This window comes from Danio rerio, chromosome 9, assembly GCF_049306965.1.
Source record: "Danio rerio strain Tuebingen ecotype United States chromosome 9, GRCz12tu, whole genome shotgun sequence".
Taxonomy (NCBI): Eukaryota; Metazoa; Chordata; class Actinopteri; order Cypriniformes; family Danionidae; genus Danio; species Danio rerio.
The window spans coordinates 3,563,569-3,580,440 of record NC_133184.1 but is presented as its reverse complement, the minus strand read 5'-3'; the positions used below and the strand labels follow the sequence as shown (position 1 = coordinate 3,580,440).

At 38.4% G+C, this 16,872-nt stretch overlaps 1 protein-coding gene across 15 annotated transcripts in view; it reads right to left on the bottom strand.

Moving 5' to 3' along the window:
* tlk1a (tousled-like kinase 1a) overlaps positions 1-16,872 on the bottom strand; it is a 59,967-nt gene that overhangs the window by 36,574 nt on the left and 6,521 nt on the right. For 6 of the 15 annotated variants that reach the window (XM_073911956.1, XM_005167405.6, XM_005167403.6 and 3 more), the window contains 2 exon segments: positions 2,938-3,059; positions 2,323-2,394 (listed from right to left, as the gene is read on the bottom strand). In XM_073911956.1, the coding sequence (XP_073768057.1) occupies positions 2,323-2,394; positions 2,938-3,054 (189 nt within the window). In that variant the 5' untranslated portion in view covers positions 3,055-3,059. 15 annotated transcript variants of the gene reach the window in all.

Sequence of the window (16,872 nt, the reverse complement as noted above, 5' to 3'; positions counted from 1 at the left end):
TGCCCTTCCAGCCGCAACCCACCTCTGGGAAACATCCACACACACATTCACTCATACACTACGGACAATTTAGCCAAACCAATTCACCTGTACTGCATGCCTTTGAACCGTGGGGGGAAACCGGAGCACCCGGAGGAAACCCACGCGAAGGCAGGGAGAACATGCAAACTCCACACATAAACGCCAACTGAGCCGAGGCACGAACCAGCGACCTTCTTGCTGTGAGGCGACAGCACTACCTACTACGCCACTGCTTCGCCCCGAATGCAAACTGTCTTAGATCATTAAAGATGCAAACCCTTCACTGCACGACAGCTGCACCTTCAGCAAACCTCCTAATTCCTGCAGCACGAGAACTTTATGATTGTTTATGAGCAGTGAAAGTGGCTGATCTGTTCGGCGAAATATTTGACTGCGTGTCACTGCATATTAAATGACTAAAATAATGTAACTAAAGAAATCTCCACTTAGGGCTAAGAGAAGGGTTGAACGAAGATTTTTCAGGACCACACTCGAAAGCAAGGCTTGAGAAAATTTCCCAGAATACACCAGCCACAGCTGCACCCGGAAGTAAGGAGATTCACAAATTAGTATTTTTTGTTATTATAATGAAATTTTACAACAAACAAGCATGTTTTAATATATTCATAACCGCATTCGAGTTTTACCGCCGTGCTAAAATAAAAACCGTTAAATTTCAATCTATAATCCATAATCATAACTCTGTACAGTAGAGCTGTAAACTTACACTGGTCTAACGGTTGGTTACGATTATCATGCCATCGATTCAGTTCAATTCAATATCTCTGTGCATCACGGTGCACTCACGATGCTTTCCATACACAGTTTTATATTTTCTTCACATCAGAATTCTTGTATTAAAATGTATGAATATATTTATATTTGTATACTATTTGTAATACATTATAATAAACTGTACCTTTAAACAACACGAGCATTAAGCAAATAATATAAACAAATATAAATACCCGCTCACTTTCTGATCCTTGTCTAGTTCTCTTACACCCCTTTGATTGGTCACACCCTCAACAAAAAAAAGGCTGTGATTGGCTCTTGCGCGCTGAGATTTTCACAGATGAGTAACACTGATACGCGGCAGGGGCGATCACAGCTGATCCATGATAGACACGGTGGAGAAAACTCTGCAGGCACGCGCTCGTGTCTGTATCCAAAAGTATCACTGTAAAACAGCCGAGAGGAGAGGAAAAGTAACGCCAGCAGGTCAAATGGGCCACAATGAGAGAGAGAGAGAGAGAGAGAGAGAGAGAGATAGAGAGAGAGAGATGGAGTACTTTCATTCTCTCAATCGCAGTAAATAGGGGCTTCTGCTGTAAGAGTCAGTGAAAGACTGTCCAGCAAACAGAGCAAACTGAGTTTTACGTAGTTGGAGCGTTGTAAATACACTGAAAAAAAATATTCAAAGATGATTCCTTGGATTTACTCATTTTTTTTTACGTTAAGTGGTTGTAAACAATTTATTTATGTTGAATTTAAACAAACACATTAAGTTAAACATTATTAAACGTAATTTGTTTGTTTAAATTCAACACAAATAAATTGTTTGCAACAGTTCTGCATGCAACACTTTTCAGTGTACTCGCGCTCGCCTCCCTCGCCATAGCCCACATGAGATAAATGACGTCAGTACACAATAACCGGTTATGGTTATTCCTGAACCATTACTGAACAATTAATTGACACCCCTACTGTACAGCAGTCCACAACATTCTGACACTCGAATGCCCTGTTAGAAAAGTCTAGTGGCTGGGAATGAGCTTATTACAGTGTTAATGTTGTTTTTGGTGTGTTTACATAGATGAATATAACCCCTGTGTAAACGCACAGAATAGTTACGCTCTTATTGCCACATTATATTATTATGATAACATAATATATGCCTTCAGTGATTTCCCATAAATAAATACCATAAAAATAACTGGAATCACTACAGCAGTCGTGATCGTCTGATCTTATATGAAGCTAGAGATGGCATTGACATATGATGACGTGTGCTGGTGCTGTCCCAATTCTAAAGGGTAAATTTTTAAGCCATTCTCCTTTACACTCGGTTTTAAGGGCCAAGGGGAAAGGGTACAAAAATAGAATTGGGATTGGACCTATTTCTTGAATTCTCTTGATGATGACGACATTGTAGGTTAAAAGGTCCAATTAATTTGTTCTTTGGAGAGCTGAAGCTTTTTGGCTTTTTATTCTGTTCAAAAACACGCCACAGTATTGAACAAGTGTTTGCTTTAGAGTTGTCTGGTCAATCAAACAGAACGAAACTGAAGCACTACTCACCTCTGACTCTTTATCACTGGAGGAGCCCAGACTTCCAAAGCTGTGATTGGAACATTCGTTGTTTGTCAAGGTCTGTACAGGAAAAACACATTTACATGAATCAATGCAGATGAGCCAGCTGAGAGTCGAGGCGGATGAATGCGAGGTGTTCATGCAGCAGGTGTTGTGAATTAATGATCTGACAACTTCAAGGAGAAGACAGTTGTGCGAGCAAAGAATACACCACACAGCCAAAGAGAACTGCGAGTTTCCATGTGAGATCTAACCTGAACCTCACGGTTAAAATGTCTTTGGTTTCATAAAAAAATTATTAAATCATTAAAAAAAAAGGAACACAATGAGACTCTTATGAAACTGGCTGTGTCTAAGACATAAAAAACTAGGGCTGGGACAAGTAAACACTTCCGAAACTAGGGTTTTTATGGCTCTATGTTCCTCTGTTTTGAGTTTCTTCATTGAAGTTGAGTTTACTTAGGAAATGCGTGAAATGCTGTAGAAGTAGCTCAAATTCGCACTCATTCAAGGAAGAAAGAGATGGAAACCGGCAAATGTGCAACTATCTACCGTTTGCAGAACTTTACAAATAAGAATCTGGAGATAAACCGGTCCACTAACTTTAGTTCCTCCGCTAGTGCTGCCAGTGCTGCCCACCGTGTTTCCGCTGACCCCGCCCAGAAATCTGGCCTCCAGCAGCTCCTGACGTCGAGGGTCCAGACTGTGCAGCTCTTCCATAGCACCTGTGGGACAACACAAACACGGGTCACTCCAGAGCCCAGATACTGCAACCACTTCATTCAGACAGAATCAAAGCATTAAATGATGTCACATCTCACAGTCTCCTGGGTCACGTGTTCATGAGCCCACAGGTAGAACATTCCCGAGAGCAATCGCAGCACACAAAACTAGATCACAAACATGTTAAACCTCATGACCCGTGTCTCACAAGAAGAGACAAAAACACTGACGGATAACAAAACAGGAACATTCATGCTGGAAATATGAACAACAGCACATCCAGGCTAATATTCAGAGAGAAATATGAAACAAACACTAATCTCTGTAATTCAATTGATAAAAGTCTTAGTCAAACATGCATGGCTGCATTAAAATGATGCTTTATTACTAATTCTACTTGACTATAATTTTTTTTTTAAAGTTTTAAAAAGTTGGGCTATGTTCTCATCACCTCTGCTTGCATCTTTCTAAGCTGTGATGATCATTATGTATGGCGGATATTTGTTGACCAGCTTTCCTTAACTATTTGCTCAAACAATGATTCACTTTAGCAATCAGCTAAATTCACCAGGTTTAATTTTGTCTACAAAAAAAATAAAAAAATATTATAATATATATAATTCAAGTTAAAAATCACAAAAATAATACATTTAAATAACACATTTATGTTCAAAACTCTTTTTTTTCAACACTCATTTATTTCCTAAACTTAACTGAAAGTGCAAGAAAACACCTACACCTTTATTTTTCCCCATATGATCAACAAATTGCACATTTAAAGTCATTTTGAGGTCTTAAAAATCCCAAAATGCCAATCTTATCTGTAACATGTCATAAATATGGAAGGCAACAACAAAACTGGCTACCAGCACAAATCTCAAAAGGATGAACTTATCTGATAAGGATTACATTTAGGGATCCAGCGATAAAACTTTGGGGAACCGATGCGATCTTGATAACAAAATACGAAGTATCGACCGATACAATGCGATCTGATTTTTTTTACTTAAACATAATACAGTTTCTATAGTTCTGGTGATAAACTCAAATAATATATCTTCTTTAGTAAAAATAACAGAACTATACGCTACTGTATATGACCGACAGCACAATCTAGCTAAACAAGCTGTAAACTATAGGCTACATTATTTGAGCATTCGTTACGACATTGATTTGATGTGTTGTGGTCCAGCTTATGTTTCTTTTTTAATATTAAGGATTTTTTTCTTTGAAAGCCGTAATAGGCTACCGCTATTGACCTTAATCGTTGGTAAAATAACCAGCTTTTTACCAAAGCCTGATATTTTCCTGCAGGTTTGACGCAGACTAAACTAAACTGTCTGAGGCCAGTTTTACTTAATAATCCTTCGCCAAATCTCGCCATGAGTAAGACTGAGAAAGTTCAAAACAAGGTCCACTTGTATGCTTCAGCATCAAAACTGTTAAAATATTGTTATTTGTAACGCAATAGCCTAGTGGTTAGCGCGTCGACATATGGTGCAGTAGCATGTCAGGGCGTTCCGTGTTCGAATCCCGGCTCGAGTACATTCCCCTACCCTATCCCCTCTCTCTCTCCAACTTTGCTTCCTGTCTAAATACTGTCCTTTCTAATAAACGCAAAAAGGCCAAAAATAAAAAAAATCTTAAAATATTTTTATTTATACAGTGAAATTCACAGTTTCAGAGAAGCCTATATTAATGCCTGAATAATTTTCTGTTAATGACAATCCATATTGTGCCCACAAGTTAAATACTTTAACAACAAGGGGCCAGGATTTACAAACTATTCGCAGCACTGAAAGTATTTCCCCCCGGAAGAATAAATTCAGTTGGAAGGATGAGAGAACAGAAACTCATCGTGAGAATAATTTTACAGAGTGGTGCATGTCGCGTCCGCGCAGCCGGATGCGTGAAGCGCTTGATGCATCACTTTGTGTGTGGAGAGCAGGTAATAACCCTCTTTACTCCAGTGTTGCTAATGCAATCTGCTGATCTAACAGACCCAGCACAACATGATTTAAAAACAGCAATGAACTCCTTGTTGAAGGTCAAAAAGAACCCATTTTTACACAAAACTTTATGCATTTTTCCACTGATTATTTAAACTAACAGGGACAAGTAGTTTTAGAGAAAGTTTTTCGTGTTGTAATAAACGCGGCACGCAGTTTGATTGACAGGCACATCGGCGGGAAGCGCTGAACTTAACATGAATTTAAGCACTTGAATATTCATCTGTGCTTCACGTTAAGCTAAAGAATGGCTACAGAACATTTGGGATATAGTAGGACTACATAGCTACTTTCTAGTGCCTTATAATAGGCTACCTTCATGGCTTTATTGGCTCACAAATTACACAGAATATAGCGCACGCACGATTTGGATCAGTACCAGCTAGCCGATACTTAATCCAGCAAAAATATGCAGCATCGAACCGATATCCTGTCCAAATATCAGGATTGGTGCATTCCTATATTTTTTAAAAAGCATTTGGGTTGATGCGATAGCCCAGTGGTTAGTGTGCTAACATATAGTGCAACAGCTCTCTGGGCGTCCCGAGTTTGATTCCAGGCCCGTGGACCTTTCCCGATCCTATTCCCCCTGCTCCCACTTCACTTTGTGTCATCCTACTGTTCTGTCAATTAGGGCAAAATCCAAAAATAAATGTTTTAAAAAAGCATTTAGCGACTGACACCAAAATGGCTGCCATAATATCATACATTGTTACATTTTTACTACAAAATGAAACTGATCTTCAGCAAGGTTTCCTTTCCAACATGAAGCAAATCTTTTCAAAGTAAAAAAAAAAAAAAATTAAAAAACGAAAGGGAAACAGTTTCCCTTTTCAGAGTGGTTTACTGTAGTATTGGTAACCTAGCAACCAACAGTAAACAAGGCAAGCATAATGGAGACAGCTGCTTAGTCATGTGGGTGTAATGTGTGCTACGAGACCACCTCATTCAGGCGATCTCGGACCGATTGATTTGGTGCAAACTCGAACGCGATTGCAGGATTTACACATGCCACACAAACCAATCTAACTGGTAAAACGAGACAGGTTCCGAAACAAACGTCCAGGTGTGAAAGCACCCTGTATTTGCACGTTATTGACAAACAGTTGCAGCCTTTTCAAATCATGTCCAAATCAACTGAATTTACTAAAGCCTGATTTATACTTCTGCGTCAGGTGACCGGCGTAACCCACGGCGCATGCAACGCACGTGGCTGTGCATTTATACTTCTGCGCGCTGTCTCTGTTGGTCTGCATTAACACTTCCGAAACAATAGTTGGCAGTGAGGTGTAAATGTTCCTCTGTGTCGAGTTTCTTTGCTGCTTTTTTGCTTTTCCTGAACACTTCCGGGATGTACAAGTGGCTCAAACTCGCTCATTTTGAGGCAGCAATCGGCGGACGTGCAACAACTTTAACTATGAGGTAAACACAAAACAAAACTTTCCATCCGGAGCTCCTTCACGGGACTCCACAATTGTAAACAATCGCTACATTGGGTTTGCGCCATTCGCGCGGGTCTCAGTCCCGCCCCGACTTGTCAGCGATACCAAGCCAACCAATCACAGAGCTTGCGCTACGTGTTGTTGCGACGTGTAGTTATATTTTTTGAGAGGTGCACGTAAGTTACGGGCTATGCGTCAGCGCCGTATCATACTCCGGTGTTTGACGCAGAAGTATAAATCAGCCTTAAGAGTAAACTCCAGTTAAGCTACTTAAGCAGCTCAAGTATGATCAGTGGAAACAGAATGTAACTAAGCTCAATTTAGAGCTTGACGGCAAAGCGTTGAATACTGATGTACATGTGATTTTTAAGGTTTTTTATTTGTAATAAATTTGCAACTATTTCAAAAACTGGGTGTTGCGTGTAGAACTGTGAGGAAATACGTTAATTTAATCTATTTTGGAATAAAGCTGTAACATAAAAACGTGGAAAAAGTGAAGCGCTATCAAAACTTTCCGCATGCACTGTATGTTTTTTACCATGACGATACTGTATACCCTGATAAAAGCTTCAGCAATTATTCGCATAGATAAACTGACACCGGCAAGATCCTAGTGGACTTAAGATGCCGAGGTCATATTGATCTGCGAGAGCATCTATGCTAACGTGCCGTGAGGAGAGCTACAGTGAAACGCTGCAACACGAGCACATTAAAATTGACATTTGAACAAAAATACCATTGTTCAGATGATTGCTGTCTCTGCACACCCACCCCGTCCCTCTTCACCACCTTTCCCTCTGTTTTTCCTTCAGAATCGCCCACTTCCTCCTTGCTCTGTTCTGCTCTGCTTAGTCAATGGGGCGTGATGGAGAGAATGTGGCTCTTCGGGCTTTCGTTCTCATCCGGGTGGGCTCCTTGGGGTTCACCCCGCTGTCATTATGTCTCTCTAATGAGCCACCATTATGGCTCTTCACCGAGCACTGTTGCAGGAATCACAGAGGAGCTCTACCGCAGGGAAATCCTCATACACTGTAGAGAGTCGTCCAAGAAAACCCAGAACAGCTCATCACAAGGTAGAGCTTGGCATATGGTTGAAGACATATTACTAAATACATCCAGACACAATATAGTGTTCATTTAAGAATATATACACTCCACATTTCACAATTCTGAGTGTACTTCATACGGGTGAGTGGGCTTGACAAACCACCTGTAGAAGAGATCTCATTTCTCTCTCCGAATGCACTAGACACTTTCTTTTGGTCCATTTCTACTGAGTGGTACAGTACAATATGGGTCACCTTTATCAGGCTTGCTTTTCCACATGGTGGGCATGGTGTCCGACAAAGTTAAGACGATGTAATTTTTACTCAAGGAAATGTCCCAGTAAAGCCATAGGGGTCGTTCACATATCATATGACAAGCATTTCTCACAAAACAGATGCTTTATACACATACTTGTGTATAAATGTTCATTACTAATCGTTCTATGAACACGATTTGATTATAACTACAGATCAATGATAGTTTAACATCTGCAATTATATCAAATAAATAAATAAAGGCAACAAATACAGTTGAATCCAGAAGTTTACCTACACTGTAATAAGGCACTTAAACATTAAAAAACAGTCAGATGTTAATGTGACTAAACTTATCCTCTTTTAGGCAAGTTAGGTTTATCAAATTTGTTTACGTAATGCTTAATAGCAGAATAATGAGAGAGATATTATTTAAGAAATTGTCTTGAAACTTTTCTTGAAAGTCAAGTTTACATACAATAAGATTATTTTGCCTCTGAAAAAGCTCAGATGATGGTGTCAAGTTTTTGGAAGTTTTTGATTGGCTAATTAACAACATTTGAGTTTATAAATACTATTCTACACAACTGTAGAATAGTATTTAAGGAAAACCTCAAACACACTGCTTCCTTGAGTAACAACATTGAAAATAAACAAGCCAGAATCAACAACAAAAAGCCAGATTACAACTTGCTAAATTACACTAAGAAAAAAAAAAATATATATATAATATTTGGAGACATGTCCTGTGGTCTGATTGAATTAGGATTGAACTGTTTGGCCATAATGACCCTTGTTACATTTGGAGGACAAAGCGGAAGGCTTACAAGCCTAGGAACACCATCCCACCTGTCAAGTATGGAAGCGGCAGAAGAAAGACCATTATGTAGAAATACTGAAGCACAGTAGAACCCATCTCACAGCTACGGTGATACCCTCCCTGTGCCATAATGCGAACTGCAGTTACAAAAGAGAAATTAGATGGCAGGTTATTTTGTATAAGTTTTCAATTGACTGAAGATATAAGTTATTATTACGTTATACTGTTAACAAACATCTTAAATTTAACAATGTAGTGTGCGGTACATTGCGAACAAAGGTCAGATATTATTATATTGCATAAAAGTCTTAAAGCATAGCTTGTGCTTTCAAATTTTTCTTTTTTTAAATCGAGAGTCGAACCGTGACTTTAGAATCGAAAATGTAATCGAATCAAGGATTTGGAGGATCATGACCCCTTTAGTTATTTAGTGTGAATACATTCATATCAGAAGTGAACTGTTCCAGAATTTGCGCAAACTGTACCCAAACCACCGCTTTCAGGCGGACTCGGATATGGTTTGTGGGTGCACACCAGAGTTCAGAAGACAACGTTCACACTAGCTAAACGTACCATACTTTGATGTCAAACGAACTGGGGTGCGGATCAAAAGTGCTAGTGTGAAAGCACCCTAAGATTTAAAGCAAATTTTGAAAAATTTGGGCAAAGGAAGTTTTTAGGTTTTCCACTTAATGATTATGTTTCTTTTTTAAAATGAAAACTACACAGTGTTTTTTTAGATTTGATCATTGAATTTCTGTATCTCTATATTGTTAGATTCCACCAAAAACCATAAAGCACAGTTTATTTAGTTTTATCTTTGTTCTGTTATTTTGTTTAATTTTTGGATATTTTATGGAGATGCACTACCCTACAAAATGATCCAAATCAATGTCAAATTCTTTCCAGTCAATGAAGTCATATTAAAAAATTAAATTTATATTGCAATATATAATCGCAGAAATACAAAATATCGTAATGTAAATTTTTTCCAATACCAAGGCATCATAAACCACAGGGCTCGAAATCAACCTTTTTCCTTGGCAGCACTGGTGCTCCCAACTTTAAAAAGTTAGTAGCATCAGCCAAAATTTAGTCGCACCCACCAATTATAAGCACCGTTACTACAAGTTTTAATGTTATATTAACCAATTTACTGCATTTTAAATAAACAATCTAAAAAACAAACAAAACGGCATCTGCATGCGCCAACCGGCCCACTGCTTGACATGAATGAAACTATAATAACTTTGCTGTTCTCACGGGTGCTGTGTGATATTACACAGATAATACTGACTTAATAGCTTATTATTTGCATACGTCAACTAAATAGCAATGTTTTTTTTTTTCATGTGCTGCTATATTAGTTTTATCTTAATGAATGCAAGCCCTTTTGCGATGGTGTACATGGTGTTACGTTTTACATATAGCTGCCACCTGCAGAGCTGACAGCATCCTGACGATTAAATGAAGGATTAAACAGAACATCTCGTGCTTAAAATGTGTAGACACTGTTACCTGCAAACTCCGTCACATAGGCTTTATGATGAATGCTTTAGTCATTTTCATAGCGTACTTTAAACTACTTTTTTTTTGTTGTTGTTGTTTTCATTCTCTCATTTTCAGTGCTTTACATGTTCGCGGTTGTGGCTCTCCCTGTCATCTGGAGAAAGGCATCGACTGAGTGATTGATAGCTGACATTAACCAATTCGTTCACATTTAGTGCTAGAGCAGTGGACCAATCAGAAGAGCTTGAAGGCGGGGCAAGCATTGTGCGCTTTGTTTACTGCAGCAAGTTGACATGACAACTGTTTTAAACTATTTAGGAGCGCTGAGTTTGGCATCTCAGGTGCTAAGATGTCTCATAAATCTGCGTGTGTGGTGAACATTTTGCAGTGAAAACCAGTCGCACAGCACTAATTTTATGTAGTCGCACAAATGCTCCCATATATAATTTGAGGTGGCATAGATAAAATTTTGGGCGCGTATGCGACCAAATCGGTCGCAAATTCGAGCCCTGAATCACCTTAATAAAGTGCAACTAGGTCATACCCAATATACAATTTCCTGCCCTTATAAAGCACATAAACAAGTACACACACACACACACACACACACACACACAAAGTTTTCTTTCCTTCTCTGACGAGAACAAAGCCAAAACAAACAAATATAATAAGGAGGATAGAAAAACCCAACAGCCCAGAGGATTGCATCAGGGGACAAGCGGAGACAGAAATGGATACACAATCATGGCTAGTGTCAGATCAACACAAATCAAAATACACTGATTTATTCACTGTAGACTAATGACAAGAACAGTATACGGTGTAAAACTAGCGATAGCTATTCAACACTGCAACACATCATAATGTGTAATCTGGTCTGGTAATGTGGATCTGGTCTGCGGTGACAGAGAGCCGTGACACTTGGACAGATGTGTAGAGAAACCTGAGAAATGTCAAGTCACAAGGACTGAGAACCCAACATTCATACCGGCAACAAAGATGACCAGAGAAGGAAATCAACTCCAATACAAAACACATTCATTAACAGGCCACCTTTTAATACTCGACTAAATAAATCACTGGAATCAGCAGTTAAAATCTCAGATATTTAACATTTCTAGAACAATCCAACTTCCAAAAAACATTCTTCCAGGACATAAGGGCATATACAGACAAACTCGACCCTAAAAACAAACTTCAGTTTACACTAATCATGTAAGATACCATGTCAGGATGGTGATTTTAGTTAAAAGGCGATGAATGTTTAGGTAAAAAAAATCTACTATTCATCATTTGCACAAAGTGTAAACAAAGCAGAATTTAGTACTATTACCACAGTAATTGTCACATACCATAGAGAGATTTGCGCATGCAAATATGTCAGATAATCCATATTGCTTGGAAATATTTGAGAAATGTAGTGAAATTACAACTGGCCTCTTTTGCTGTGTCTGAAATAGCATATTATATAGTAGAGGTGTGAACCTACACTGGTCTCACATTTTGGTTTAGTTTGGTTACGATTATCATGCCATCGATTCGGTTCAATTTAATAGCATTCGTGCGACCGCAAGTGAACATGGCGACAACCATCTCACATTGTAGATCACGATCACTTACAAGTTTATTGTGAACTGGTAAAACTTCTGTTTGAGATTATATCTCATTAAGATTATTTTTCTTACACAATTCACAAATAATTTAACTTGTTTTAAGCAAACAATCACTTAACAGTTTTTTTTTTTTTCAGAAAACAAGACATAATTTCTTATGCTATTTCATATGTCTAGTACAGTGTTTCTCAAACTTTGGTACGTGTACCACTAGTGGTACGCAGAGGAATGAAATATGTCATGTACATGCTACACACATTTCACAATTTATCAAAAATTATGTATATAATATGCCATATATGACATATAGCCTATATTTCTGAGGTAATCTGCCACATATTTTTTTTACTGTGCAGAGCTGTGCTTTACTGGGCGTACTACACCTCTGTATTTCAATACTGCTCATTTTTGGTGGGACTTGGAGAGACTATTTTTTTCTGAGGTGGTACTTGCTAACAACTGGATTTAAAAATATTTAGATATTTGGATTGAAAACAGGACAAAACTACTTAGTTTATTTAATTATTATTTATTAATAATATTATTATTATAACAGCTCATGGATCAGCTTTTTTGAAAAAACGGTTGGAAATTAATGCTTTTTTACCTGATTCATCGATTAATCGAAAAAATAATTGACAGTTTAATCGATTATTAAAATAATTGTTAGTTGCAGCCCTACTTCCAATCACCGTCAATGTAGTGCAAAGTAAGGCTCAAGAATGAGTCCATCATCCAACTTGACCAGAGATCTGATGTGGCTGCAAAGTGGTTGCAAAAGTCGAAATCAGTCACAGCCTTTAACAGAACAGGATCACGTGACAGGTAGGGAAAGTAATAGTAAAAATCATCCTTTAAAAATTTAATTGATTATAGGTTCTGAATAGGGGTGTCACCGATCGAAATTTATGCTCAATTTCGATTATCGAATCAAAAAATAGAATCGTTGATGCTGCCACGCCCCCATGTCACGTTAGCTTGGCTTGCCAAGCGGGAAAAAAACAGGCTTGTTGAAGTGCTTGTTAAACTGCAGAAGCAGGAGACCCGTCGACAGAACTTAAACCCTCTCCTCTTACAATGAAGTCACCGGTGTTGTAAGCATTTTGGATTTCCAGTGAGTTATATTGACAACGTTCGTGTTGTCGACAAAAAAAAACACAGTTTTGCAAGCTCTGCTATGTACATAATACATACGGTTCGTCCGATAGACAACACCGATATCGCGATCCTCCGCCCGCCCCCGTTGCAAATCCACTCGCGAAAAGTACACACTTAGGCCCTGTTTACACTGTCTTTGTTTTAGAACGACAACGATTTGACATCCACAGTGGCGTGTAGCATTTCTGAGCAGCCCTCCTTCCTCTCTACCTCTGAAAATGCACATCACGTGACCACACAGACACAGACGCACTCACAGCCATGCGCTCGAGACAGCAGGCAGTCAGAGGACTGCTTCAATCTTTCACTCACTTGTACTTTGTCATTTTAGCGAACACCTCAGATACTGTTGGCTGGTTCCTGTTGGTTGTGCGTCTTTTTTTACCGACGCCATTATACCGACACAGATCACTGCCTATTCACGAGTCCCATGAGTTTCATAATCGAAAATCGAATCAAATCGTGCCTTTAGAATCGAAAATGTAATCGAATCGAGGATTTGGAGGATCGTGACACCCTTAGTTCTGAATGTTGATTTCGATCAATCGCCCAGCCCTACCTTAACAGAGAGGAAACCTTGGGAGAAACCAGACAAAATCAGGGAAGCAGTTCTCTTCTAGCCAAATACTAAATCATCTTTCCTGAATCACTCACTGCACACAACAGAACTGTAGAACTTCAGCCAATCAGATTGAAGCCTGTCATTTTGTGTGACATCAAACGTCCAATGCTTGTGCTGTCTGAAGGCTCAGACCATCAAGCAGAAGTTTACATTTTCAGCTGAGAAAGTGATGTCTCCAAGGACTAATGTCGCCCACGGTACAAATGTTTTATGGTGCTTGTTCATAGAGTTTATGTTTAAACAGCCACAATAAAACATTTACTGCAACTGTGTAAATGATAACTCTGTTCTGGAGAGACTCCCACCCACTCAGACACTAAATTAAATGAGCGCAGATGCAGACAGTGTTTGTATTGCTCAGTTCATAAATAGATGAGATTAAATCAGCATCACTTAGAAAAATAACTTTGTCACTTTATATAATTATGTTACAGAAAAGAGACGCAATATAAATACTAGACTATCACATGGTTAAAATAATCAGACTTTTACACAAACTGAGCCTCAAAAGTATTCGGACAGAAGCATATAAAATTCTAAATGTTAAATTGTTGTTAGTTTTTTCGTAGGAAAATGATTAAAAGTGAGGTAACAAGAAGTAGTTTGTGAACTGTCACTAGCTATGTTTCCATCCACCTATTTTTATGCGCATTTTGTAGCTTAGCTACATCTAAGGTTTTTTTTGTTCATTTTTAAATCAAACAAACTTTAATCTAAGTCAGTTCTGTCTAAGTGATTAATAAAACATGATGCATAATTGTTAGGCTATTTAGTGCAACTAATATGCTGTAGAACAGTGTTTTTCAACTGGTGGGTCATGACCCAAAAGTGGGTCGCGGAGTGTGTGATCCCAAAAAAAAAAAAAAAAAAAAAATTACATTTTTTACTAGGGATGTAACGGTATCAGAATTTCACGGTACGGTAATACCTCGGTATGAATGTCACGGAACGGTATTTATTGAATCATTTACAGGAAAAAACAAAACTTGTGAAAATACTCCAAAAAAGTGCCAAAAGTGTCAATGACATACAAATTAGTCATCTATCTGTAAGCTTTGAAACAGGAACTTCAATTTTAATAACAAAAAAATATTAAACCATGTAAAAAAATAAAGTTTCAATTTAGTATTGTTGAAAACTCATCACATTCAACATTTAATCACTCACTCACTTAGATAGAGATGGGTTTTAAGGAAAATTATCATATAAATATAATCTGGTAAAAGCTGGTATCTCTGGGCATTTACAATGTCCCCTGCAACAGAAAAAAACCCTCTCATTTGGGACTGAGGTTTCTGGGACAAGAGAGATATGACTTGGCCCAGGTTGACAGCAGTGGGTAACGTTGTGCATTGTCTTTCCCCCACTTGAGAGGACAAACCATGAGTAAGATAGAGGTCTCATGTCTGCATCAATCTGAACAGTGTGCTGACAACACCGCTATTCAGTACGCGCGCGACAACACAGCTGATAAGAACTCGCGCGACTACACCGCTATTCAGTACGCGCGTGACAACACAGCTGATAAGAACTCGCGCGACAACACCGCTATTCAGTACGCGCGCGGCGACAACACCCGCTTTAGAGTTTTTCAGCTCTTTTTCATCCCCGCTTCTAGCAGCACACTCCATTTTCGCATTACTGGATCTGTAGCGACAACAGACCGCAAGGGATGATGGTCAAGCATGGGCTGATGGGAATTGTAGTTTTCGCTACCTCCCGTTCGCTTCATTTGCCTGAGCAAATTTTCTCAGAAGACCTATAGTTTTACCGAGTCATGCGACTTCGGTAATATCGAAAAAAATTAATATTGCGGTATGACGGTATTTACAATACCGTAACATCCCTATTTTTTACTCATTTTGCTTATATCGGACTTTTATCTTGTCACTGGCCCATGAACACTTCCTGCTTGTTATCAAAATATTACATAACTGTAACAAACTTAATGTTAAAACACCTATCATATCAATATGTGGCTCTTTTTGGATTCTCTAGAGCTATCAAAATAAAAATGTAAAACAGGAAATACGTTGGGACCATTGCTTTTCTTTACATCCCTCAAAATGGTCTATAGCATTGCTTTATCCTATTGTTCAAAATGAATGCGCATCTTCACTTTTTCAAGCAGTCTTTTTGTGTGATAATCCAAAATGTGCATAAAAATTGCCGGATGAAAACAGCGATATCAGTACAATATTATATGAGAGTGAGCCATTATAATCACAGGATATATCTCTGTGCTCAGTGTGCAACAGTGAATGGGACTAAAAAAAATCCTAAAAAGAAGCGAGCAGCTTGTGGAGCCTGTCTGCAGTCTTTTAACCAGGCTTAGCCCTCTCTCACTCTCTGGAGGACCAAGAGCCAACATGGATGCCCAGCACATTCCCACTGACACAAAATGGCAGTGCAAAGATCAGTGGTGTCATCAGGCCAGGACATAAACAGGACTGCAGGGGAGCTTTATCATTAGAGTTGGCGGTAATAATGGAGGCCGGCAGGAGAAGGTGAGGCTATTTTGAGAAGCCTCAGACACGGTGGATGCGTTTCATGAGTGCTAAATAATCAATTTATACTTCAAAAACAACACATCTGGGAGATGCAGCTACAGTAGACAGATGCAGCTTAATAGCATCATCCAGGCTTGATAAATCACATTTACAAATCTCAGACAGGACAAAAATGAGAAGCATAGGGCTGTGCAATATGACGATGTAGATCACATAGACAATATAATAAGTCTATAGTTTCATATTATGCTCCATTGTTTATTTTGTGGTGCCACAAAACGTATTGTTTTGTATAGGTCTTCCACAATCAATATATTGACTTATCGCACAACACATAAACATGTTCTCAAATCATTTTTGGTGATGCAACAGCCATCGCCCATACAATAAAAAACAATTCTAGCCACATTTTAGTCAATTGCACAGCCTTTCTATATTTATTGGAGGTGTCAAGTGTGGTAAAAAAACACTATAGTATTTACTCTAGATTACATTAGTACATCTAGTCATGTGGGGGTCTGATGACTGAAAATAGATCTGGTACTTTTTTCTATTTTTTGTTTTACCTAGCACTTTTATTGTTAACATTTATTATTATTATTCTTGATTTGTTTAGGATATACAGTTTAAGTCAGAATTATTAGCCCCCCTGTTTATTTTTCTCCCCAATTTCTGTTTACGGAGAGCAGATTTTTTTTTTTTAACACATTTCTAAACATAATAGTTTAATAACTAATAACTGATTTATTTTATCTTTGCCATGATGACAGTAAATAATATTTGACTAGATATTTTTCAAGACACTTCTACACAGCTTAAAGTGACATTAAA